The sequence below is a fragment of the Argiope bruennichi genome, chromosome 7 (genome assembly GCF_947563725.1).
Source record: "Argiope bruennichi chromosome 7, qqArgBrue1.1, whole genome shotgun sequence".
NCBI classification, from domain to species: Eukaryota; Metazoa; Arthropoda; class Arachnida; order Araneae; family Araneidae; genus Argiope; species Argiope bruennichi.
In genome coordinates this window covers 70,491,043-70,516,399 of record NC_079157.1, presented here as the reverse complement: position 1 = coordinate 70,516,399, position 25,357 = coordinate 70,491,043, and the positions used below count along the sequence as shown (strand labels likewise).

At 30.0% G+C, this 25,357-nt stretch overlaps 4 protein-coding genes across 4 annotated transcripts; all 4 read left to right on the top strand.

Annotated features, from left to right (window-relative positions):
• The first annotated feature begins 3,155 nt into the window (after positions 1-3,155).
• LOC129975856 (isatin hydrolase-like) lies at positions 3,156-8,151 on the top strand. Its single transcript, XM_056089105.1, has 2 exons — positions 3,156-3,413; positions 7,406-8,151. The coding sequence occupies exons 1-2, from the start codon at positions 3,223-3,225 to the stop codon at positions 8,028-8,030; spliced, it is 816 nt and encodes a 271-aa protein (XP_055945080.1). The 5' UTR covers positions 3,156-3,222; the 3' UTR covers positions 8,031-8,151.
• A 1,438-nt stretch (positions 8,152-9,589) lies between these two features.
• On the top strand, positions 9,590-10,036 carry LOC129975424 (uncharacterized). The gene has a single exon (XM_056088487.1). The coding sequence runs from the start codon at positions 9,590-9,592 to the stop codon at positions 10,034-10,036; it is 447 nt and encodes a 148-aa protein (XP_055944462.1).
• A 2,207-nt stretch (positions 10,037-12,243) lies between these two features.
• On the top strand, positions 12,244-14,200 carry LOC129975858 (isatin hydrolase-like). The gene is made up of 2 exons (XM_056089107.1): positions 12,244-12,594; positions 13,566-14,200. Exons 1-2 carry the CDS (start codon positions 12,425-12,427, stop codon positions 14,182-14,184), a joined length of 789 nt encoding a protein of 262 aa, XP_055945082.1. The 5' UTR covers positions 12,244-12,424; the 3' UTR covers positions 14,185-14,200.
• A 2,418-nt stretch (positions 14,201-16,618) lies between these two features.
• LOC129975857 (isatin hydrolase-like) lies at positions 16,619-23,566 on the top strand. Its single transcript, XM_056089106.1, has 2 exons — positions 16,619-18,149; positions 22,682-23,566. The coding sequence occupies exons 1-2, from the start codon at positions 17,965-17,967 to the stop codon at positions 23,298-23,300; spliced, it is 804 nt and encodes a 267-aa protein (XP_055945081.1). The 5' UTR covers positions 16,619-17,964; the 3' UTR covers positions 23,301-23,566.
• The last annotated feature ends 1,791 nt before the right edge of the window (positions 23,567-25,357 follow it).

The following is a 25,357-nucleotide window of genomic DNA, read 5'->3' as shown; positions in this document are numbered from 1 at the left end:
CAACTTTATTTATATTAAAAAATTCGTTTGTAAATGAAGTTATTCTAACAAACCGCTTACTTTATTTTCATTGTACTCATTACTCATCATAAGAACAATATCCTTAATGTTTTGTTTCATCAGAATGAAATCAATAAAATATATGCAAATAAATTCTATTAAAACTCATTAAAAATTATTACTGACTTCAGAAAAATTCTATTATTATCCATTTAAAATTTAAATGTATTTTTTCTAAGCTAATAGGATTACTCATATAATACTATCGATTTAATTTTGGAATCCTTTTATATTTTGCATAGCTAGTTATAACACAACGCCATGCACAGATCATGGCAGTTCGCATTTGCATCATAATGACATTTATCAATGTCTGTTCCATTACATGAATCGACTCCATTCTATAGGGAAATCAACCAACATTTTTCTGATGTATGATCATCGACAAGTTATGAGTTCATGCTAGGCTGACGTTTCTGTTTGTTTATAGCAAAACTTGACGAAAGGCAAAGTATTATTTTTTGATGAAATTTTTTTACACTGCGTTTACAAAATGAAAAATGAGAATGAAAACAGGTACAAATAAAGGAGTTTTAAATAGAAACAAATAGTTGCTTACTAGCATAACCATATACAGTTTTTTTTTCTGAGTGAGAATCAAGACAAAATATTTCAGCATGATTAAAAACAACAACAACAAAAACAAGCGTAACTTTAGTGCCTTATTGTGAAGATCACAAAAAAGGTAGTTTTTTCCCTTTAATTGAAATTTATTTTTCAATTTAAATCGTCGATTTAATTTAAATGCGCATACAATAATAAATATAATTCTCGACTTCAACAAAAATAACTTGTATGATATGTATGTCATAGCAACGAACTCAGAAAGATCAGTATTTCACAATTGGTGACTAGTTAGTCGAGAGCCTAATAATTTTCAATTATTGAAATCCTAGTCATGGATTTTTAGAAACGAACAATCAATTAACATATTATTTTAATTCCAACTAAATAAAACACCCTAATTATTCAAAAAATAATTATTTTCTTGTTATATAATACATTATTTAGTCTAGTTTAATAATAAGAACTGTTCTAATGCATGCCGAATATGTTTTGTAGAAAACTGGATAGATTTATTTCTTGACAGCCAAATACGACTCGCACAAAATTTTGAAAGATAACATATTCTTGAAGAATGCGTGTTTTTTTTAAAATTACTGTGATCTTAATTTTTCAGACATTCATCTGAAGTTATTTTTCTAAATTACATCTCTTTAATTGCTTTTACTGTTATGATATATCCGATTTTCTATTTTTTATCTGATTTGATTGAACGTGTTTTGAATCCATAGACTTTAAAGCATTTATCTAATTTCGATATTCATACACGCTATCTTTTTTCTGGTCTTAACTTGCCAAGAAATTTTGCTTTATTTTAAATAGGGACTTAATAGCTATTGGACTTCCAATTATAATCAATAAAATATATCTTCATTAGTAACTACAAATATATTTTCTTAAAACTGGATTCTCATGCTACAAAAGAATATTGATTCATTAAAACGACAAAAAAAAAAAAAAAAAAAAAAAAAAAAAAATTTAACGGAAAGCTATTTTTAATATTTTACAGTTACATAATGTAAATAAAGACTCTTTAGATTTTAATTGCATTATTGGGATATAAGATCCCGAATCAGTTAGGAAAGTTTATGTTTACAATAAATAGAACACGTGTAAGGTTAATTAAAATAAAAAGCCTATAATAATTTTCACAATTTAAGGCTTAAAAAAATTTTTGTTGGGGGAATCATGAACATCATTGCGTCATTAAAATCTAATGAAGGAATTTAATTGGAATTGCAGTTTATTAGCTTGGAATTTAATTGAAATTTATATTACATATGAGATTTAATTGAAATTATAGTTACTAACTAACTAGTTACAAAATAAAACAAATAATAAACATTATGGATGAAAACTTATTTTTTGGTAGATAAATGAAAAAGTAATACATTTAGGTATATTGTATTTTATAGGGAAAATTTTTGAGGGGGTGAGGACAACAAGCAAAATTTATCATGCGTGTGTTGGAGTTCTACATGTCAGACTGTTTGATCTAGAGCTACCACATTTGGTTCAATATACTTTGGAGGGTGTGAATGTGCACCTTTTTTAAAACATTTTTTTAAAAAAAAAAGTACTTCTTTTAAAATTTTAATTAATTAAAAGTTAAGCTGAATTTTGGCTTTTTCTTCACAATAACATTTGAAAATATTATTGCACAAAAATGATTTTTACACTATTTTAAAGTTTAAAAAATTAGCTTTTCAATTATGCCAATTTGGTTGCTGAAAATTTTTTACTCTAGATTTAAAAACTTTTAAACATATTTTTAAATATATTTCACACCAATAGGCTAGGCTTCTTGGGTAGGCTTCTTGAGGTTTTAATAATGTTTACACATTTACGCTTACGTACTTTTACTTACATATGCATATACTTTTAATAATGTTTTGATGCCATGGAACTAGTCTCCATTAGAAAAGTTCATGTATGCAATAAGCAGATCATACGACAATTAAAATGACACAGTTTTAAGGTCTAACATTTTAATAGAATCATGGACATAAAATTATGTCTTAGCAATCTAACAGAAATTAAATATAACCAATATCTTCAACGAACCAGCTGGTAGCCAAAAGAGACTTACAAATTATATTCTCACAAGCAGAAGTAAATTAAGATTTTTAAAATTCGAAGAAAAATGTAGCAAAAACCCTATAAATTGGTTAAAAAGTAACAAAAAAAAACCTGTGATATAGATCGTTATTCACAGAAAAGCTATGAAATTGTGTAACATTATTTTTAATACTACTTTCTTAAACCTTTTATTAAAACTCTGAAAGTACCACAATAGTCTGTTTTTATGTTCATAATGGCAATCTATAACATTAGCTCATTATCTTAATCTTATCCATCAAATCAATTACATCACAGATGAAAGTATTTTCTTAGTAATTTCCGCAGCATTTCAGAGTTTAACAGAAATGAAACCTTGGAAATAATTGTTGGTAATAATGGTCGAAATTTCCTCCGATAAGAATAATTTATTTGTTTCTGAGGAAGATTTAAAGATACATTTAAAAATACGGTCGTATATATAATGAGTTGAAAGAAAATAGACCCAGACTGAGAAGCTTGATTTGAGCTGGTGTAAAGATGGCCTGTTGTGAAAAAATTGTGGTCTTTGTGTGTTTGTGTGGTATGATATATTTATTACATGCCGCTCCTTTAGCCAGACGAATGGTAGATATGACATATACCTTTGATGAAAAAATAAATCATTTCCCCATCGTTAATGGATTTAAAAAGGACGTCGTGTTAAATGGCACAGGAATGGGCAATATGTGGTAAGTTCTTATTAACTTACGCGATTCTAAGATATACAATATAATGACAAATTTTGCCTTTGAAATAGAACAATGGCTCCAAGTCAAGTGGATATTGCAAATAGAATTTTTTTTGAACACTTCTTTATATTTCGCATTAATCTCTTTTAGTAATTAGCTATTCGTTTAAATATTTGTTGCATTTCATTTCAGTTTAATCTCTTATCTATAAGTTTGCTTTCATGATTTTTTCGTAAAGTATTTTTAAGCATAGAATTTTGGCAGACATTAAAAACCACGTAATTTTTATAACCTTACTTTTTTATTAGCTATAAAACACTCAAATGTACCTCTACTATAAAAACATAACTTACATAACATTGTTTATCTTCCTCTAGAAAATATTGCATCCTCTCTTTTAAAGAGTGAACTTTTTTTTCAAATGTCGAGAGTATTGTTTGTTCAAACTACGTCAAATACATGATTCTTGATCAGATTTTAGATGTTTTCCATCCCAGAATGATGGAAAATTTCACAATTCTAATACATTCTAAATATGATGATTCTATATGAATTCTTTAAACGACTTATGCTTCTGAAAATGTATGAAAAATAGCCATCTAGGAAGTTAATTAATGAGAACATTTTTAGTTCTTGATGCAATATTATAAAAAAGCTATCTCATTTATTGAATGCTTTTTTTTAACTACGCGAATACTATAATTAGTCAAGTTGAGCTAAAAACTAACGCTATAATAATTGCTGAGATTTTCATTCACAAAATGATGAAATATCTCGCAGTCAAAATATGTAACGTATTTAACTTAAAAATTTTAATTTGGAGATATTAATCACACGACTATTTCAAAAGATTTGGGCTTTTGACAATGCATGAAAAATAACTGGCTGGAATTTATTTCATTTATGGAAACATTTTTGATTCTTGATGCAAGTTAAATAAATGAAGCTATATTATTTATCATTCTTTTGAGGAGTCAGTTTGATAGCATAAGATAACAGATCACAAAATTCGCATTAAAAAAATTCAAGATTAATTAAAATAAGAAACCAATAGCACAATCCAAAATAATCGGCTATTCTTTTTCTGTCTTGATGATTTAGAATATAGGGAAACGAATGATAGAAGAAAATTCTAAAAATGATAACCGACAATTAAGGATTGCCATTTTTAGAAATGCAGCTTTCTTAACATTTTGTAGGGAAAAAAATTCTATTGGTTTAGTAGAATTGAAGCTATCCGACTTAATTAGGATCAGATCTTATCCAAATAATGGAATAAATATCCAGATAGTTCGATGATTGTCCAAAAACGAATTAGAAAAACAAATCGTAAGTCTAAAGAATACAATTAGATGCCAGTACCTGCCAAATTGTACCAAACATTAAAATCTCGCCAAATATCAACTAAAGATCACAGTTAGTTTGCCAATTTAATGAGTTATCACCATTGAAAAAATTATATTTTGGAGTTCGTTTCGTACCATATTTTTTAACAAGACCAAAGAAAATTTGCTTATGAAATATTAATTTACTGGAAATAAAATATGTTGTTTGTATTATGTATAGTAATATATTGTATTAAAAAATCATTGACTGAATATATCAATTAAAGTTAGTGGTTTCATTGGCTTTATTCGTGTTTATATTATAGATATATTATAGATATAGAAAACTAGAATTTAAATAATAGGAGTTCAAACGTACAAATCTTCAAATTATTTTTTGGATTATAAGTACTCGATTTGCCGATTTGAAAGATGTGTCACGGAGTTCTTGAACTTAAGGTTCATAGCCTCCGGTCTAAACAGGTGATATGACAAGGCACTAAGATTATTTAGAAAGTGATAGAGCATTATGAAAGGGTATACTTTTCATGGAATATTACCGAATATAACTAATATTTCAAAGGAAAAAACTAAGAGAGAAAGAAAACGCAGGGTTTTATATTAGTTGTTTTTTCAGTAAAGACAGTACAGAATCAATTCCATGTGGTAAAGTAATAACTAATCTTTAAGCATGAATGAGGTGGTGAGGTCTCTTAGCCTTTTTTGGAAGCTTGGGATTATAAGATTCGATTTCTTTGAAGTTGATGTTATCGCTTTTGTCTAATTTCTTGAAGTATCTGGTTGATAGGTTTTTGTGAAATTCTTGCAATGTTACAAAGCTGAGGTCTTTGCGGATGTTGTTGTTTTTGACAAACTAAGACATGTAACTATTTTGCCGAACTGCCAAATTTTGTAATCTTTCTCGAGTTGTGATATGGTATTGATAGATGATGCGTAAGATAGTCGATTGTGCAAAAGCTTCGAACCTAGATTTCAAACTATATGCAGTTATATATAGTTTTCAATAATGGGCACGAAATCCATAAATTGGTTCTTAATGGAACTAAATGTTCATTAAAAATCAGCACCGATTTGAGTAAAATGAGAAAACGTGCGCGAACAGAAAGCCTCGTGGCGTGGACTGATTTTCCAAAATAATTTTTTTTTAATTTTTTTAATTCCAAATTCATACATAAATTTGAATATTAACTTGCGATTTGAGCTCGTTTTATTTCAAGTAATTTGAAAGCAAGTTGGAGGCTTTTAGTCTAAACATTCAGGTAGTTTTCACTAACTATAAACTTGCAGAATGCACTGACAACATAATTCTTATCATGATTGAAAATGATATTATTTATTTCTTCTCCGAAAATGTTCGAAATTTATCAGGACCAGGAATACATTTTTATATAATTCGGATAATTTTTACAAACTCCTAAAAACGGTCTTCTTTTCATTTCTTTCAAAGACTTAGATGCGATTTGCCAAGACGGTAGTAAAAATCGAAATTAGTCGTAGAGCTACTCCTTCCAGGATCATAACATTACAATATTTATTTAGAAATAATTTATTTAAATTGCAACTAAATTTGATTACCGTTTTGAAAATTATATTAGCCTTATCAAACATTATTATGTTTGGAAAAGTATTTTTCCCCAGATTGAAATGAATAAAAATTACGCGAGACCTAAAATTATTCAAAAATGACTTACCTTCTTATGTTTTTTGTAGGATTCGAAAAAGCAAAATATAATGATGTTCCCAAGAAATCTGGTATAATCATATAAGAAAATAAATCAAATATTACATATTGCACCCTTTTTCTAAAAATTCGCATATCAAACTCCATTTTATAAGTTTATAAAACAATTTTTGCTATTTTATTTATTATCGGTTATTTGTGCCACTTAAATGTTAACTTTATAAAAATAATTTAATTAATTATCATTTGCATGTATTTCTTCAGTCTTTATTATATAAATTTGTGCAATGCTATGAATAGTAAAATGCATTAAAGTATCATTTTGTTTTACGAAATTTGCTGCAATAATACACATCAACTTTGTACCCGTTTTTGTTCAGGTCCGCCTTATCCCCAAATTATTCAATCGTTGTTATATAACAACTTAATCATAACCATGAAACATTTTATCATTAATTGTTAGTAGTCTTGGTGTGCTAATATATATTAACACTTATGAAATGTCAATTTACATGTCAGGTAAGAACATCCAATTCATGTAAGATAAAAAGATTTAAAAATAGTAATTTTTCAAAATAATTTTGGGCTATTCGTTTCCTTATATTCTAGAAATGCATGCTACTGAGAATTAATACTCTTATGACAATTTAACCTTTTTTTACTGCTCTATTAATAACTTAAATATTTTATCTGGTTTTCAGATTTAAATTAACTTGAAAATTATTTTAATATTAACTATCTAATTTTTCAAATTATTGAAAGTCTTTAAAAGAAATAAGAATTATTGGTTGGAAATCGACTAAAACAGATATCCAAAATTTCGATCCCAGACGTTAAGAAATGGCAATCGTTCAAGATTTCTTGGAGAATTTTAATTTTAAAAAAATCATTTTTTTCAAGTAATATATTTTTTAAGGCACACTAAAAAAAAAAACATCTTCTCATTAATTATTTTCCCGTTTTAGGTGGTTGGCAGAAGACTATTCAGCGTCAGTCCATCTCGGTACTCACATGGATGCTCCTGCACATACTTCTCCAACTGGTCTAACTGTAGACCAGCTCCCTTTACACCATCTCATTGCCCCAGCAGCCGTCATAGACATCACAGCAAAAGCTGAATTAGATCCAGACGCAGAAATAACCGTGGAAGACCTCCTGAATTGGGAATCCATTACCGGCCACACCTTGAATGAAACCATCGTTCTTATGAAGTCAGGATGGGGCAAAAAGTGGAACAATCAAACTGCTTACTTAGGTTCTCCTGACCTTGATATAAGTAATGCCAAATTCCCAGGTTTGGCACCGGAAGCAGCTACTTGGTTGATTGAAAACAGAAACATTTACGGTTATGGAACGGACGCTGTACATTTAGATAAAGGATCGAGATCTGATACGTTTCCAGTTCACCAGACTTTGTTGCCAAATAATGTTTTTGGCTTGGAGAATGTGGCCAATGTGGATCAAATTCCAATATATGGCGCCACTCTTTATGTTATGCCTATGAAAATCGGAGGTGGGAGTGGAGCGCCTACGAGGATAATTGCCACTTATCCAGAAGTTATTTATGACACTTTGTTATCAAGAAAATAGAAATGTCAAGCGTTTTGTGGCATTATCATCAGAAATATTTGTGTTTTATCTTTAAAAGGACTTGAATGATTAAAAACAGTTTTATATTACTTATTTATATTAAAGCAGAAGATTTATTTTACTGTTGCACTGAATTGCATTGAAAATATGAGACTTTTAATTTCTTAAGGATATATTTAATTATAATTAAATTTTTTTAAATTAGAAATTAAAATTTTTTTATTGTTGTTTTGTATTTAAATTCATTTGTTTTGTTTTCAGATATACAGATTTTCCCGAATAACTGGATACACGTTTCCCAGAAAAGAATAAATTTTTTATAATTATTTTAATATAAAATTTATTTATATAGCATGAGATTGTTATAATTTTCGTTTGGATAACAATTACAAGAAATGTTCCGAGTGCGATCATTCATTATGCTTGTCGAAAAACTTCTTAGACTTACAAAGGACTTTTGAATTTATTGAAAGGCCTGTATGAACTATAAATGCTCCCACTACGAAATCCTATTTCGGAATTTATGTCCAAAGAAGGCATTTTTTTTAGTCTTAATCTTAATATCTGCAAAAGCATGTGATTGAATGTTATGATGGATGAATCTGAATTTCATCAAAACATTAAAAATCTAGTTACAGATGCATTTGACAAGCATGTTTGGGGGTTTGTTCAAATAGCGTAATTATGGCCGAAAAAACAAAAACTGGATTTTCTTCCCTGTTTAAAGGATTACTGGCAAAGCTTTGTTTTAGAACAGCATAAGCCAGTAAAATTTAACTTCAACTTATTAATTTATCATAATTACCGAGTCAGTTTGCATTTTAAAACTTTATTAAAAATTAAAAAAATTGTACAGATATGAAATTAATATCATAAAAAAGTAATTTTTTGAATTTTAAGGTATGTAAGGCCATTTCCGTGAAATAACATTTTCGTAAAATATGGTCATTAGTTTTTATAAGTAAATCAAATTGATTCTTCATCTAGTGTTTCATCTAGTAAAAAAAACAGAAAAATGTCAGTTAATTGGTAGAAAAGCAAATGATTCGGTGCAAGATAAAAACACAATTCTTCACTTTTGGCTCGCATATTTGTTTTCTGAACTAAAAGACTTAAAATAAAATACTTTCATGGCAACAGAAAATAAAATAGGGTCTTTTGATTGCTTCATATTAATTTCATACATTTGATTGATTATATAGATATCAATTCATGAAGTTAACATGAAATTTTTCAATGGAAGATCAATTTGAACTATTATAAAAATTAATTCACTGAGTCGGATCAATCCAAGACTAAGCATGTCCAATAATTAAATAAGAAATTATGCTGCAAAAATTCCTGAATTTTATGTGAATCTGTGGAGTTTTATCCCCTTCCCCTATCTTAACTTCCTCAAGTCCAATCTTGCTTTAGAAGCAATAATTGTTCTTAGTCACAATATTTTTATGACAGTAATGATACACAGTCCAGTCGTATTAATGTGACTACCGCCTACTTTTGACATCAACGTTAAATAAACAATTGCAGAAGGCACGTGTTAACAGAAAATTTGGTGGATGTATAAAGTGCGTTGTAGGCATTCGGAAAACACTTCAGTTCTTGCAGTCGTGCAGAAACGGAGCGATTTATCCGACGTCCAAAAAGATATGATCATAGTCTTTGTAGACAAGGGTGGAGGCATTTCCGAAACGGCTAATTTTATAAACTGTTCTCGGGCCGCCGTGATGAAAATATACCATGCATGGCAAAATGGCACTATCCAAAAACAGCTACGTGGCAAATGTGGCACACCACGGGCCATAGATGGCAGAGGTGAACGACGGCTGTGGAGATGCGTTCGGGCGAATAGATGCGCAACCGTTGAGCAACTGACAACCCAAATGAACCAAAGGACTACCAACAGATTCTCCACAATGATAGTTCAGCGAACGTTGCTGCGGATGGGCCTCTGCAGCAAATGTCTAGTTAATGCACCTATGCTGATTGCTGTTCATCGGCGATGAAAGCTGGAATTTGCACGCAGTACCGCAACTGAACTTCCACTGATGGTGGCTTTTTCCTATGAATCGCTTTTTGTGCTCCATCGGTCAGATGGACGTTGGATTATACGGCGTGAAATGTCCGAAAGCAAACACCCTGCAACAATTACTGACAGGGTTCAAGCTGGAGGAGGGAGTATTTTGGTTTGGGAAATGTTTTCTTGGTATTCTCTGGGTGCACTAATCATTGTGGAAAACACGATGGAACAACAGAAGCATGCATCTATCCTTGCGGACCAAGTTCACCCCTACAGACAAATTATTTTTAATCAGAATGATGGCATCTATCGGCAAGATAATGCGACGTGTCATAAAGCTCGCATGCGTGCATGCGAAGAGCACCAGGATGAGTTTACAGTACACCCTTGGCCAGAAAATTCCCCGGATTTGAACTCAATCGAGAATCCATTGGACCACCTCGATCGGGTTGTTCGCTCCATGGAACCTCACCCGCGTAACATAGCGCAGTTGGCCACGGCACTGGAGCTGGCATGGCCCAACATCCCAGAGAGCATCTTCAAGGACCCAATTGACTCTCTTCTGCACGTCTCGCAGCTGTCCGCTCTGCGAAAGTGGATTTTGATAGGAGGTCACATTAATGTGACTGGACCATGTATATAAATTCGATATAATCGGAAGAAATGCATTTTTATTTATGAGTAGGAAACAGACTATTTTGTCATACATTTTACTAATTAGAGATTTCCTTTCTGTTATTTTTTTTTTTTTAATTTCAGTAATTTTTTTAATGTTGTATATGTTAAGATTTACATTCATGCTGTATTAAACAGTGAGTGAATATCTATATTCAATTGTTATTACATTTTTTTTTTTTGTTAAACATAAAAATGGCGAAAGGGGAAATATTGATTCTAATTACTCCTTTTAGAAAAACAATTCAGCCAGTTCATTCCTGCAGTTTAAAAAAAAATAATTGAAAATATGGTGGAGATTTCTTGTATTATTTGCGCAATGCTCATCTATTTTCTCAACGGCAACTCAACTAAAATGTATTGATTAATTAAACATATTTTATTAATTTATTCATATAAATTTAATATAATAACTTCATACAAATTTATAAATTCTTAATATAAATTTTCGAGGATTTGTTATTGTGTTTTCAAGTTAACATTTTTAAACATCGTTTTGAAATTCCACGAGGGAACTTATAAGTTAAGATAGGTTATGATTGAGAACTCTTAGTCAAAAGAAGATTACGGGTTCTACACACTATACCAATTACTAAATAATGAAAAGATTTTGAACCCGTATGTGCTTTCTAACGCCGAATTTCTTACTGTGGTCAGGCTGGCTGCTGAAGATTTTCCTTCAAGTGAAATATAAATGTAGGTAATTTCTTTTTAAAATTTAACATCTTTGTAAAGATGATTAGCAAAATGATTTGATTTCTACATCAAATATTACTTGGATGCTCCAAGATCACCTTTATCAGAAGATGATTTGTTAGAAGAAGATTAGAAGAAGAAATAAGAAGATTGCCAATTATAACGGACCTCATGGACCTGGTTAGATATGCTAGTTCAAATAGGATTAGAGTCATTATCGCGTGCTTTACAAAATGTTTCTCAGTATTCAATATTAACAATTCGTTGGAAAAAAAAAACGAAAAAACATAAGCTGCTATACTATCTTTAAAAAATACGCCGGGATGTTTTAAATGAAAATTCGAATAGATAAAATATCACAGCAAAATGGTTGTTATGCCTACTAACATGCAATATGTTAACATCATTCTTCAGCAAAGAAATTTCAAGATAAAAATACACATTTCATCGCTATGATTCGAAACTGCAAACTTTTGTTTTCAAAGCGTACGAAGAAAATATATTTATTTATTTAATTTTAAGTACATTTACATGAGAAAAGAATCTGAAAGGAGTACTTAATCATTTGCATTGACATCATGCTTTTATCAGTTCAAAGACTGAAATGACAGATTAACAGATTTAATGGGATTTTTTTAATCTTTTTTAATAAAAAAATACATCTAAAACATGCTGATATATATATTTGCAGTGTCAACAAATGTTTTGTCATCATCATCCAAAAGATATCAGTGTTGGGCGGTAAAAACTGATAACTACTTGACTATGTCAATGGCTACGTCTCTAATCACATTTATCAGTACATTACATCAGAAAGATTTGCTTTCTTTAAAAATGATCTCTCATTATATGTTTGACTATTAGAGGATCTGAATAGATTATTTAAAGGCTTTTGAAAATTTGCATAAAATATTTGATCACATTATGCCTTATTTTTAACAGAACAATATTTATGTGACAGAGTTGCGTTAAGATTACTTTTAGGATTTATTTAAAAAAAATAATGTTACTTTTTATTCTGTGCGGTATGGTGTGCGCTTTGCATGCTGCTCCCCTATCCCAGCGAATGGTCGACTTGACATACACTTTTGACGAAACGACACTGTTTTCCCCAGTGGCGAAGGGATTTGAGCTTACCGTTCTAAGAAATGGAACAGCTGAGGATGGTATTTGGTAAGTTTGTTTCAATTTTCTGAGCTTTTTTTTTTTTTTTAGTCTTTATATGAAATGGATTTAGTAGCATAAGTGCCGATCACAAGATTTTATAAAATTTAAATTTGTCTCCTTCTTTTTCAACAAGTTTTAACATTTAACAAGACATAATAATACACATAAAAAAATTATTTTCAATGGTAATAAAACTCGATGTTGATCAACAATGATAAGAAAAAATCTCAATCAAAAAAAATTTCGGGTTTCATTCTAAAACAGAAACATATAGCAGAAATGCAAGTAATTATTATTACAGAATTAAATATCGTATTTATATAATCCGCAATATTATTAAAGAATGCAATTGCTTCTTAAAGAAGCTAAATGCCTTTAAATAAAGCTAGGGAAGATTTAAAATTAATATTTAAAAAATGCTAAAATTCAAAAAGAAGAAAATGTCGCCACGAAATTTCTCTTAATATTTCAATATGTAAATATTTTATTAGAAATTAAGTATCGAGATATATTTTTCATTTAAAATGAATCATCTGAAATCAATATATAAAAATATTTTGTGTTTGCAGTTTCAATTTTTAATATATAATTTATTTTACTACATTTTTATCATTTAATCTCTCTTGTTTAACCTTTTTTTTTTCATAAAATTTAATATTTCTGTTTTTTTTTCTTGCTGAATTAAAAAAAAAAATCACTTTTTTCTCATGTTGCTTTAATAGATTAAAAATGAAATGTCTCATCTGAATTTTTATTTCAATACTTTTTTTCATTAAGAAACTTTCATTTTGAACAGAATGAAATTTCTGAAACATTTACTTTTACTACAAAAAATTTCAAAAGCCTAGCATCAAACAAAATTTTTCAAAATTAAAAGATGGATGAACCGTATTAACCGCAATTAAAAAATTAAGACTTTTTAAATATAAAAATGATCTTTTCTTTTACAGATATAAAAAGTAAACTTATTTTTGCAGGATTCAATATGAAGAATATTCATCTTATATCCATGTTGGTACACATATTGACGCCCCGGCACACTTCTCCAAAGATGGGCTCACGGTCGACCAGATCCCAGTTGATCATTTCATTGCCTCTGCAGCTGTCATTGACATCACTGAGAAAGCTGAAATTGATCCAGATGCAGAAGCCACAGTGGACGACCTCCTACACTGGGAATCCATAACTGGACAGTCCCTCAACAAGACTATAGTTCTACTGAAATCAGGATGGGGGAAAAAATGGAACAACAGAGCAGATTTCTTCGGCACACCTGAAAACGATGCTTCGAAATTCCACTTTCCAGGTCTAGCTCCAGAAGCAGCAGTTTGGTTGGTTGAAAACAGGAATATCTATGCCATTGGAGTTGAAACTCTGTCTTTCGATAAAGGATCTTCGAAAAACTTTATGTCACACCAAACCTTACTGGGGCATGGAATATATGCTATAGAGAATATGGCTAATGTGGATAAAATTCCAATCTATGGAACTAAGCTTTACGTCATGCCAATGAAGATAGGAGATGCTAGTGGTTCTCCAACTCGGATTGTTGCAGTATATCCAGAAATTATTTTTGATGATGAGTCATCGAAATAAATATTTATTTTTATTATTTCGCATCATGTTAATGAGTTGTACAACAAGCAAAGTCTTTCAAATAATTTTAGAGGCCTTCAGTAGTTTTAATTTCTATGAAACTAAAGAATATTGTTCTGATAGAGATGACTTACGAATAACTTATAAGACAGTTTCCAAAAGTATTTTTTATAACAAAAAAAAAACCCTTAACAATTGTTTAAACAAATATTTAAGTACTGAAAGATGGATATTTTTTCAAATATTTGTCGCCTTTGGTGACAAGCTGGTTTATCGGATAGTTAATTTTATTTAAATCGTTTAGATACAGCTACATTCTGACGATTCCGTTAAATTGTCAGGCGTTAAAGACACGTTATTTTAAGTATCTTGTACATGTTCTGTTCCTTGTGTATATGAACCTTTTCAGTAGAGACCAGTCCCCAGCATTATAGCGGTATTGCAAACGTAATGTGCAGCTCATTTATCTCCTAACTTTAACAGTTTCGTAACTACGTTTTTTTTTTTTTTTCATTCGTTTTATAAGCTACACAGATATTCTTCTTTAGCTTTCAACAACGGAAGAAAATCACGCGATTAAATATTTGATGTAACAAATAAAATAAATTTGAATGTCTGGAAAAGAACGTAATCTGTTGTTAGATATTAGGCAAAAAAATATTTTCATAAAATTGGCAACATTCGGGAAAAAAATTACGGTATTTTCCAAAAAATATAATTTTTTAAATTATGAAAACAGCGTAAAATTTATTTTATTTAATACGCTGGTGTTTTAATTTCTACATGAAAGGAAATTATATTAATTCAGATCTTTTGATATCCGCAAAAAATAGTCACATGTATATAAATTCTTTCGATTTATTTTGCGAGCATTTAAATCTAGTGATATTATTAAAATATAATTTTTATATTTTATTTTAAATTTATCTATAATAAGAAAAAAAAACTGCTCTTCTTAAAGTTTTGAAACTGACAGAAGATCTTGAATTAATAAACGAACGCCTTTTGGATTCAAGTGTGGATACTGCAAGGGTTATTGAAATCCTCGTCACTTTATTTTCTCGAACTCCTCTGGTATATTTGAGGCATGTTTGTGAATTAATTTTATATTGAAGGGAGAAAGAGATTCCAGAATATAGAATGTAAGCTTAATTTATATTAGAACTATTCTTATGTTAGAACAAGTAATTATATTAGAAACAAGCCGCCTTCGGCGACCATCTTGTTCTCATCAGATAATTGACATTTTAGGTCGTTAAATAATTAACATGAAAAGCCCTTTAAAATTTCAGTTTATTTGATACCATTTAAAAATAGTAATTTAAATGAATCAATCTGCAACAAATTATTATGAGCACAGATTAAAAATGTACATACTTTGAAAAAAAAGGTTTGAAAATATTATTTTGAAATTAAAACCTCCCCAATAATTTTTTTTTAATTTTAAATTTAACATTGGCTAATAAGGCGACTAAATGTTTTTATAAATTAATTTGAATTTCATCATAATAATAAAAGCATCTAACACTGTAAACTAAATTTGAAAATTTTATTAATTGTAAAGTTTATATAGCATTGTACAAAAATGAAATCGATATAATTAAAGATATACTTTTCTTGAGTTTTAAGATAAGGCAAAAATCCTTTTTCTGAGATTAACAGATTTTTGTAGATAGGTTCATCTACTTCCATAAGTAAGTCACAGCGATTATCAATCTAATGACAGTTAAGCCTATTTTTGCGCACGATTGAACATCTTTTTTTGATTTCTACTTCTTTTACGTTTTCTTTCCTCTGACTGAATGAGGTCACACGGTGAGTAGAATTTATAACAAGAATGGTCAAAAAATTTGAATCTCTCCAAATGGATGACACGAAAGATTCAGTAAAAATACTAAATTCCCACCAAAAGATAATATTTTGTAAATATTGTATGCCAATGCGATGTAAGGCGTTCTCTGGAGTGACAAGTTTGTTAAAGAGTATGTTAGAAAGTTTTGGGAAGACCATTCCCATTGTTTTTTCTCCTGAATTTTTTCGTGTTTTTTTTTTTTTTTCATTTTATTTTATAAGTTATAGTTTATTTAAGATGTTTGGCGCAAATTCTTGTTTTTGGCTATGCTACGCACATTCATTTGATTTTATGGACCTTCAATCAAAGTTTGTTGAATAGAGGCTTATCTTATGAGGTTCGTAAGTATTTGCACTTCTATATATCACAAACAATGCATTTAGATATATATACCACTAACCCTTTTAAATAAGAATATTATATTTGCACACAAGTTTATCAAACCAAAGATTAAAAAAATCCAGGTTTCTAAATCCTTTTTACTTTCTCGTATACGAAGTGTTGTTTCTTATGGCATGGACAATCCCGCTGTAACGAAGACAGCGATTTTAAGCCTATGGAGGAGCGTCTCTTGTTTTTATAGTAGCGCCATCGAGGGCCAAGAGAACGACTTAGCTACACACACGTCACAACTCTTTTTACGGGGCGGACTTCATTCACGCATTTCATTCACTCATCCACAGATCGTAATTTAGACCTGAGTCAGAGAACAGTCACCCCTGATCCAGTACCCCCAATGGTATTACTCTCGACATGGAGAACTTTGTGACCACGACAGATTTATACGCGCGTCAGCCACCAAGCATGCGGGGAATCTTCGGCCGGCGGGGTTCGAACTCGCAACCCAAGGTCCTCGAGATTTTCATTAACCTCCACCTTTTAGATCTCCTGAGTTCGAAAAACACATTTTTGGAAAATGTCCATCTGTCTGTTTTGATCTAAACAGATGAAATTTGGTATACATGCCTAAAACCAAATTTCTATCAAATTTTAAGTAAAATCTGTTCTAAGCCATTTGTTTAGTTTTTCGAATGTAAATAACTGCAGAAAGAAGAGTTCTTAATAGTTAAGATTGGGTCCCCAGATTTAACATCTATAATGAAACACTTGTCAAAGTTTGAGACAAAACTAACATTGTGTTAACTATCTGTCAATCTGTATTTTCAGAAACAAGTTAATGCGATCATTCAAAAACTCAATGACTTAAGTATGTCAAATTCGATATGGGATTTTGTGATTACAGTTGCAGTTTTGTATCAAATATCTGTTCCAATTGATTGAGAAAAATGTGCCTAAAGCACAAATTTCATTTTCGGATACTATTAACCGGTTGCTAGGGATTTATTGCCAAAACACTCATCAAGGATGACACACAAGATTTAGTAAAAATGCTAATTTCACGTCAAAAGTTATATATTGAACAACAATGTCATACAAGGCGTTTTCTGGCATGCCAAGTTTTTTAAAGAGTATGCGAAAAAGTTTTGGGAAGACCATTGGTTTAAAAAAGCCGTATTTGCATAACGAATAATGGCATTTTTTGTTGTTTCAAATATTGTTAGTCCATTATATAATAACTGTGCAATACATTCCAAAAATTAATCGCAAAAAGAATCATTAACGGCCCTATCAAACTGATGATTCCCAATATCTGTCAATAGTCACTTTCTTAATCTGATCCCTCAACTTATTTTTAACTCATTTTGTAATAACAACAAGATTTGTTTGCCTCCAACAGTGTTTTTAGAGCCTTTTAAAATAAATCGATAGCCTTAAAATGCTCTTTGATAAGTATATATGCTTTCAACTCTAAGATTGGATAAGATATAATATCTAGATTTTTAGAGCTATCCTTTACCCTTACATAGAATTGAAAAGAATGATGCAGACTTAAATTCTGACTTCAGATTTGTTATTCGCAAAGCTGAATGATGTTACTTTTTATTTTGTGTGCCGTAGTGGGTGCCCTCCGGGATGTCACTGGTGCACCATTGGCTAGAAAGATGGTGGACATGTCTTACAGGTTTGATGACACGACTTTGCATTTTCCTGGAACTAAAGAATTTGAAATAATTGTTGTAAGAAATGGAACAATGGAAGAAAATGGGATTTGGTGAGTTGTTATTTATATATATATATATTTTTATTTAACTTAAAGAAAGAATGGAAGAAAGGGAATTTAACTTGAGAAAGGGAATTATTTAACTTGAGAAAGAGAATTATTTAACTTGAGAAAGGGAATTTTTAATCGATTTTTCACTAATTTAATAATTTGCTGACATTTTACACAGCCGTATCTTCTTGATGACAAAACACTATCATAATATTTACAAAACGTAATTATTAATTAATCGATTGATTTAATTCATTTTGAATACAATATGAATAATGCCATCTGGAAGTGAATTTGAAAAAAAAAAATCGAAGATTTTATAATATTTATAATAATGGATTTGTATATTAATGAATAAAAAGTATAAAATAATTTATATACACCAATAAAAATGTGTGCTTTAAAAATTGTTTTTGCTATATTTATTTAAATTAATAAAATTATTAAAATCTTTTTTGATTATTTATTTAATAATATATCATTAAGATACCTTTTATCTGATAGATTTCATAAATAATAATAATCCGATAAATTTCCTAAATAATAATTAATAATTTTTTAAAAAAATATTTTATATTTTTATATATATTTCCCAAAAATTTATTTCACTAAAAATAAAAATAAAACTGAACCTACACGAGCACATTACGTGTGTACGGCAAAAATTAACTTTTATAAATATGTTGCAATCACGTTGACAAAATTTCAGATTAAAAGATTACGCTAATTCTAACAAACTACATTTTACTAAATCCAGTTTGAGGTGGGTTTACACTCAACCAGTTCCAGTAAGATTCCAGTAAGTCACGCATGCGCAGTGGGAAGATTACGAATGTGTTGAAAAAACGGACAATAGCAAGTTCTTGTCTCAAAGGGATAAGTACTTAAAATGTACTGGTTGAATGTAAACCCATCTCAAACTAGACCTAGTAAAATGTGATTTGCAGTACGTGTCTGTAAGAAATGAAATAAACATGAAATAGGATATTTTGTAGAAAAATAAATGCAAGGAAAAGGTTTCCGTAAATGTTAAAATATCAAAATTATTAATCCAATAATTCTATAGTATTTAAAGCAAACATGTTTATATATGTACAGGATGTCCATTCTAATCGCGCCCCAACAATTAATTTCTAAAAAGATTGTATAAGCATATACATCTAATAGGAAAAATGTTCTAAATGAAGTACAGAATACTATTTTATGCAATTCCAGTGATCAGTTTCAATTCAATTTCAATGATCTGATTAATTACGAATTTTATATTTTTATACAGACTCTAGGTCATATAAGTCATATTTCGTAAAATAATCTTGAGACATAGCATTTTAAATAAAAAGAAAAGTTCGTTTTATTAAGGCTAAAACTGAGTGAGTTATGAAAATTTGAATATTACTACTTCATAAAAAAGCAGGATTTTAAGATTGCTCCATTAACCGTCTCAAAGAAAATTCGTCAATCAGCGCTCGGTGTCTCCCTAAGGTTGATTAGCCTAAAATTATGAAATCGTTGATTGTCCTAAAATAGTGATATTCAAAGCTTCAGAATTCAGTTAGATTCGGTCTCAGAAGTATTGAAACTTTTTTTTATTTAAAAGTCAGAGTGTCAAAAATAATTCCTTGAATGTGATTTCATAGGATCAAAAGAGTATACAAAATTGAGAAAGAATTTATAATTTTTTCAAAAGTGCATTTATTGATTGAACAAAATAAAATATTATTATTTAAGGTCATTAAAATACTTTAGAAAGTAAAACTAAAACTGAATTTTACGATGAATCAGATAAATTGTTATCGAATAAATGTTTGAGATACTGCATAAATTATAAAAAAAAATATTCTATAAAGTAAATAAGATTTCAATGCAGAACAATTCTGTTTCCCGTACTCATATTTAAAAAAAAATCTTTGGTTTCAGCAGAAATATTTTTTATTGATTAAATTTTAATCATTTCCGCTTCAATGTAAAAGTTCACATTTTACAGAGTTGACAGAAAATCAGAAAGATACATAGTATAATGAACAGAACGGCATAAGACTTCTATAATAATAAGAATTATATGACTACCAAAATTTGAAGATCAAAAATATTTTGTTGAAGACGTTTTTAAGAGACCTAGTTACATAAAATACTTAATTGAAAACTTTAGTGAGTATTAATCCAGGCGAACAAGCTGGTCAGCAAAAACAGTTAATATTTAAAAAATAAAGAAATAAATAAAAATCAAAGTAAAACATAATTTTTTTTGAAAAAAAAATTTCATATTATTTTTATGTTAATAAAACTTCAAACTTTTCCTAATGTCACTACGACATAAATGGCCTCATTACAAATTTGCATAATAACGCCCATTTGCTTGGCGCGGTTCTGTCCGTCACTATGTGTTTTTGTCTTCCATGTTTTCTCATGAAAATTGACAAACTTTGTGCATTTTCTCCCATACCTTTCTTTATTTTTGGACGAAGAAAGACAAATTTAGGCATTTTGAGGCCTTAGGCAATGCCTAAATCTGCCATGATGAGCCCCCCCCCCTTCTCCACTTTTTTAATGAAGTAACAAATTAGTTTTACATCTTTAATCTAATCGCAAAGGCTCATTGTTTAAAAGCACTGCGAACATAATGAGATAGTTTGGAATCTAACCTGATCAATTATACGTAGTTAAATATTAATATTTCATCGAATTTGTATTTCCTGTAATTGAATTTATTTGGTAATGTATTATTAATATTCTTTTAATCGATTTGCCAGTACCAGCAGGCAGCTGTCTAGTCGGAAATCCGCCATTGCCACAAACTTTCATATCACTACATCAATAATTCTGAATTCTTTCGGGAATCCACATTGTAGTAGAAATCAATACAAGAAAAATGTTGTATCTATTTTTAATAGATTCTCCCAAGAGTAGCGCAGATTGTATTTATTACTCACTTGTCTACCTCATGCTAAACTATTATTGATTAAAATCATAATATTGCGTTGGACAAGAAAAATTAAAATGAAGTATCCATGAAACATTTGCAGTTTGTAAACATATATTTCAAGTCCAGTCAGGAAACAATATTTCTTCTTTGCAATTTAACATGATGCAATCTCATTTAACTTGGCTAATGATTAGAAATTCTAAAAATTAAATACGGTTATATGATAATCTAAGGTTCTCTGCATTTGAAGGCTACGTTAAATGATAATTATTGAAATAAATGTAAAATAATCCTAGACATTTTTAATAAAAACTCTAAAATTCTTGAAGTTAATAATGAGTTAATTAATATTCAATCTGAAACCCTTTTTTTCTACAACAGAGAACAATAACAAATTACTTTATATGTAATGTCATTGACGTTGTGGTTTCTTGAAGGGTATGCAGGCCTGATTTTAAGAGCAGCCTTAAAAGTATTCCGTTGTGAACTTCATGTGATTTTTAAACAACAATCAGCGACAGTAGTTTTCTCGAAAATTCATCGCATATTCCCAAATAACGATGCTATCCCTCTGTCCTAGTAAGAAACTTGTGGACTTTCAACAAAGTATGAATGTTAAGAAATAATTGCTTCGATTTTTATTAAAAGAGATCAGAACAAGGTAGCATTGTGACAACTTGCATTGCCACCCTCCTTATGACTCTCGGGAAGAGTGAGAATCTGCCAGGTTTCAAAATTTGCTGCGGATCTATAGCTTACACACACTACCAGATTTTATCCATCATGTTCTTTACTTTTTGCAATTGTCGTATACGTCTGTACTTAGACAGGCGGCCAAATTTCTGATGGATGAGTTTCGTTTAAGATTTATAAAAACTTATAAGTTTGATGTAAATATCATATACCATATTTCATTTGTCTAGCATTTATACGTATCGCATTATATTATTTTATAGGTATCACATTTATAGGTAGTATTATCCCAAAGCATTTATAAATATCGTTTTCATACATAGAAAGATAGAATGGCATGCCAATTCTAAAAATGAATTTTTCAGACTCGGAGAGGTTTGAGAAGAGGAGATTCATCAGAATCCAAAGATCTAATTTTTCGAACCATCATAATGCTTAGCATTTGTAAACTTCATATAACAAAAAATGAAGACATATTAGTTTTAGATAAAATTTTAGGTAATCACATATTCGGATGTTGGATAGAAAAAGTACGATCACCGGTGATTACCAAATCGTAAGATCGCAGAAAGAAAAAGCGTCTGTTCTTTTTTTTGAATTTTATATTATTTCGCATAGAAAAATATTTCAGAGAACTTATCATATTTTTAAAGAAGAAGAGGGGTGGATAGTATTCTCTTCAAGAAATGGTAGCGTCAATTTCATTGTATGTATTTACTTATACCAGCTGTCCCATGTTATAGGACATAAAAATATGAGCCACCAGTAATACAAGTGTTTTTATTAAATCTTTTCATATATTTCATTACATTGACATGGTTAACAATGCGTGTGAACACCATTCACCATAATACGCGTAATGCGTTAACCATGCATGTAAATTTGATATACTAAATATTAGTAACATTTATTGCAGGGTACAGTCAGAAGAATATTCATCCTCAACTCATGTTGGCACTCATATGGATGCCCCTGCTCACTTCACGAAGGGTGGTCTCACTATCGACCAGATTCCTGTACACCGTTTCATCGCACCGGCAGCCGTTATAGATATCACCGCCAAAGCTCAACTTGACAGAGACGCAGAAGCGACTGTGGAAGACCTCTTACACTGGGAGTCCATCACCGGTCAAACTCTGAACGAAACAATTGTTCTCTTGAAAACAGGATGGGGCAAAAAATGGAACAATCGAACAGATTTCTTCGGCACGCCGGAAAACGATGCCACCAAACTTCATTTCCCTGGCTTGGCTCCAGACGCTGCAACGTGGTTGGTGGAAAACAGGAACATCTATGGCATTGGTACAGAGACTCTGTCATTTGAAAAGGGAGCTACAAGAACCTATCCTGTACACCAAACCTTACTCGGCCATGGAATATATGGTCTGGAGAATGTGGCCAACGTAGACAAGATCCCAATATATGGAGCTAAGCTTTATGTGTTGCCTATGAAAGTAGGAAGAGCAAGCGGCGCTCCAACACGAATAATCGCAACATATCCCATTATTTTAGATCCTCCGTCATCTTCAAATTAAGTTTGCTTCGAATATTAAACAGCTTGATGCCTACAAGCCATTTAACAAGAAACAGGCTACCTCAGGTTTCACTTTTTTCCAACAGAACTGACCATCAAACATGATTCACTTATTTGTTAAGATTCCCATTAGAATGTACTATTCATCTACTCCTGACCATAAAATATATAGCATTCTTGACATATATATTTTCCCTACATGCATAAGTCGATGCACCTTCCCGTCAGTGGGAGATATTTTTATGGAATAAATCAAAGATGGCATTCTATGAATGTTTTATTTGTAAATATTTCATAAAAATCACTTTTGATATAAACTATCAACAATCTAACGAAACAATTAAAAAGGGCATGCCAAAAAAAGTTGAAATATTTAAACTTTATTATTAAAACGCCAATGCAGCTAATGAATAAATTCACAGCAAAACTAAAAGAAAACAGATATTTTCTTTCTCTCACTGACACGAATATAACAAAATATTTCAGATAAATTTCTTAGAATCCTTTAAGAATTTTTATGGTAAAAGTTGAGACCTCAAAACAATAAATAAAAAAAATTTAGAAAAGTAAAACATTAGATGGTAGGAAAAAAATTGCAATTCATTCCTTCAAGTAATGTCAAGGTTTCGAGGTAAACGTAATTCTGAGTATAATCTAAATGCAGGAATCTTGTTTTACGTTGGGATGTAATTCAAAAAGATACAACTACAAAATCAAACCGGAGCCACGCCCTTATCACGTGAGTCTGGAATGATCCAATTATTTTTTATTCGGTTTGCTTTCTGATATTACTATGCTGCTATAATACTTGTGCGATAGGAACAATCTTTTAATATGCTTTATTTAATTTTCAGTTCAGAAACAGTGGCGCATATAGAATAAGTAGCGTCAGGCAAAAAATGATTTTTTCCCTCTAATAAACATCAATGATTTTTTTAAAAAAGAATCCAGGGTATTGGGGGGGGCACTTTATTAGAATTCGATTTTATAAATAGCATAAGCATCAAAAGTTTTGTCTCTGTAGCTACTGATACATCTATCCTTCTTCGACTTCTCCCTCATTGCCATGCCACTGTTTATAAAGCTGAAAATATGTTGCAATAGTGGCCGGCTGCAATTATAATTTCAGTAATAATTTCTTGAGGAAAGATACGATATTTAGTTCACTATGAATTAAAGAAGTTGAGCAGTAATTTAAATTTGGATAAGGAAAAGAATGAAGTATCTTTTATAAAACGTAATTATATAACAATAACGGATTTAGGCGTTCAGCAGCTCTAGGCAGTGCCTATTTTAATTAATTTTCACTGTCAGTTTATTTTCATGTTTCAATTTATTTATAATTTATTAAATATATTAATAATTTATTTTAAAATATTTTATTAATTAACAACTTTATGAAAATAAGGTTGTTTTTATTCATTTTATTTAATCATCGAAAAAATGATTGAAATAATAAAATTTCTTGAAAAATTAACTGTAAATATTAAAAATGAGCTTTTAGATATAAAAAAGCATTTAATTATTACGATAAATTATGGGGAAATAAATAAAAACAAAAAATATTATTTAAATTCTTCTTTTTAATATTTATTTACAATGAATATTAAAAGTTATTTTTTTACAGGACATGTGAAATGAAATTAACTTAATCATTCAAATGGCTAATTATTACTCTAACAAACCATAAATAAATAATTATAGTCCTATTTAGTCATACATTCAATTCGACAGGCCTTTAAAGCACCAAAATTTTTAATCACATCATCAAAATAAAAACTTTGAAAGAATTAGAAGCAACACGTGCTACCACTGAAAGTCTTACCTTCTATTACTAAGTTCCTCAGATAAATTTTAAGAACTTCCTTGGAATATTTCAGGTTTTTTTATCTTTTTCTAGTGCATCCGTTAATTTCATTAGTGCGGACCATTAATCTTATGTAAATTCTTTTCCTTTCCCCCTCCCTTCATATTACTACTTAATTAGAAGCAACATATGTCCACACGCTAGTTAGGTCACTGAGCATGGCAATATAATAAAAAGAAATGATTATGCAT

What these genes read in the sequence shown, in the direction of transcription:
- LOC129975856 (XM_056089105.1), top strand. Translation starts at nt 3,223, where the DNA reads ATGGCCTGTTGTGAAAAAATTGTGGTCTTTGTGTGTTTGTGTGGTATG. An exon ending in ACAGGAATGGGCAATATGTG is followed by an intron (nt 3,414 to 7,405) that starts GTAAGTTCTTAT and finishes TTCCCGTTTTAG; the next exon opens with GTGGTTGGCAGAAGACTATT.
- LOC129975424 (XM_056088487.1), top strand. Translation starts at nt 9,590, where the DNA reads ATGTATAAAGTGCGTTGTAGGCATTCGGAAAACACTTCAGTTCTTGCA.
- LOC129975858 (XM_056089107.1), top strand. Translation starts at nt 12,425, where the DNA reads ATGTTACTTTTTATTCTGTGCGGTATGGTGTGCGCTTTGCATGCTGCT. An exon ending in ACAGCTGAGGATGGTATTTG is followed by an intron (nt 12,595 to 13,565) that starts GTAAGTTTGTTT and finishes TTATTTTTGCAG; the next exon opens with GATTCAATATGAAGAATATT.
- LOC129975857 (XM_056089106.1), top strand. Translation starts at nt 17,965, where the DNA reads ATGATGTTACTTTTTATTTTGTGTGCCGTAGTGGGTGCCCTCCGGGAT. An exon ending in ATGGAAGAAAATGGGATTTG is followed by an intron (nt 18,150 to 22,681) that starts GTGAGTTGTTAT and finishes CATTTATTGCAG; the next exon opens with GGTACAGTCAGAAGAATATT.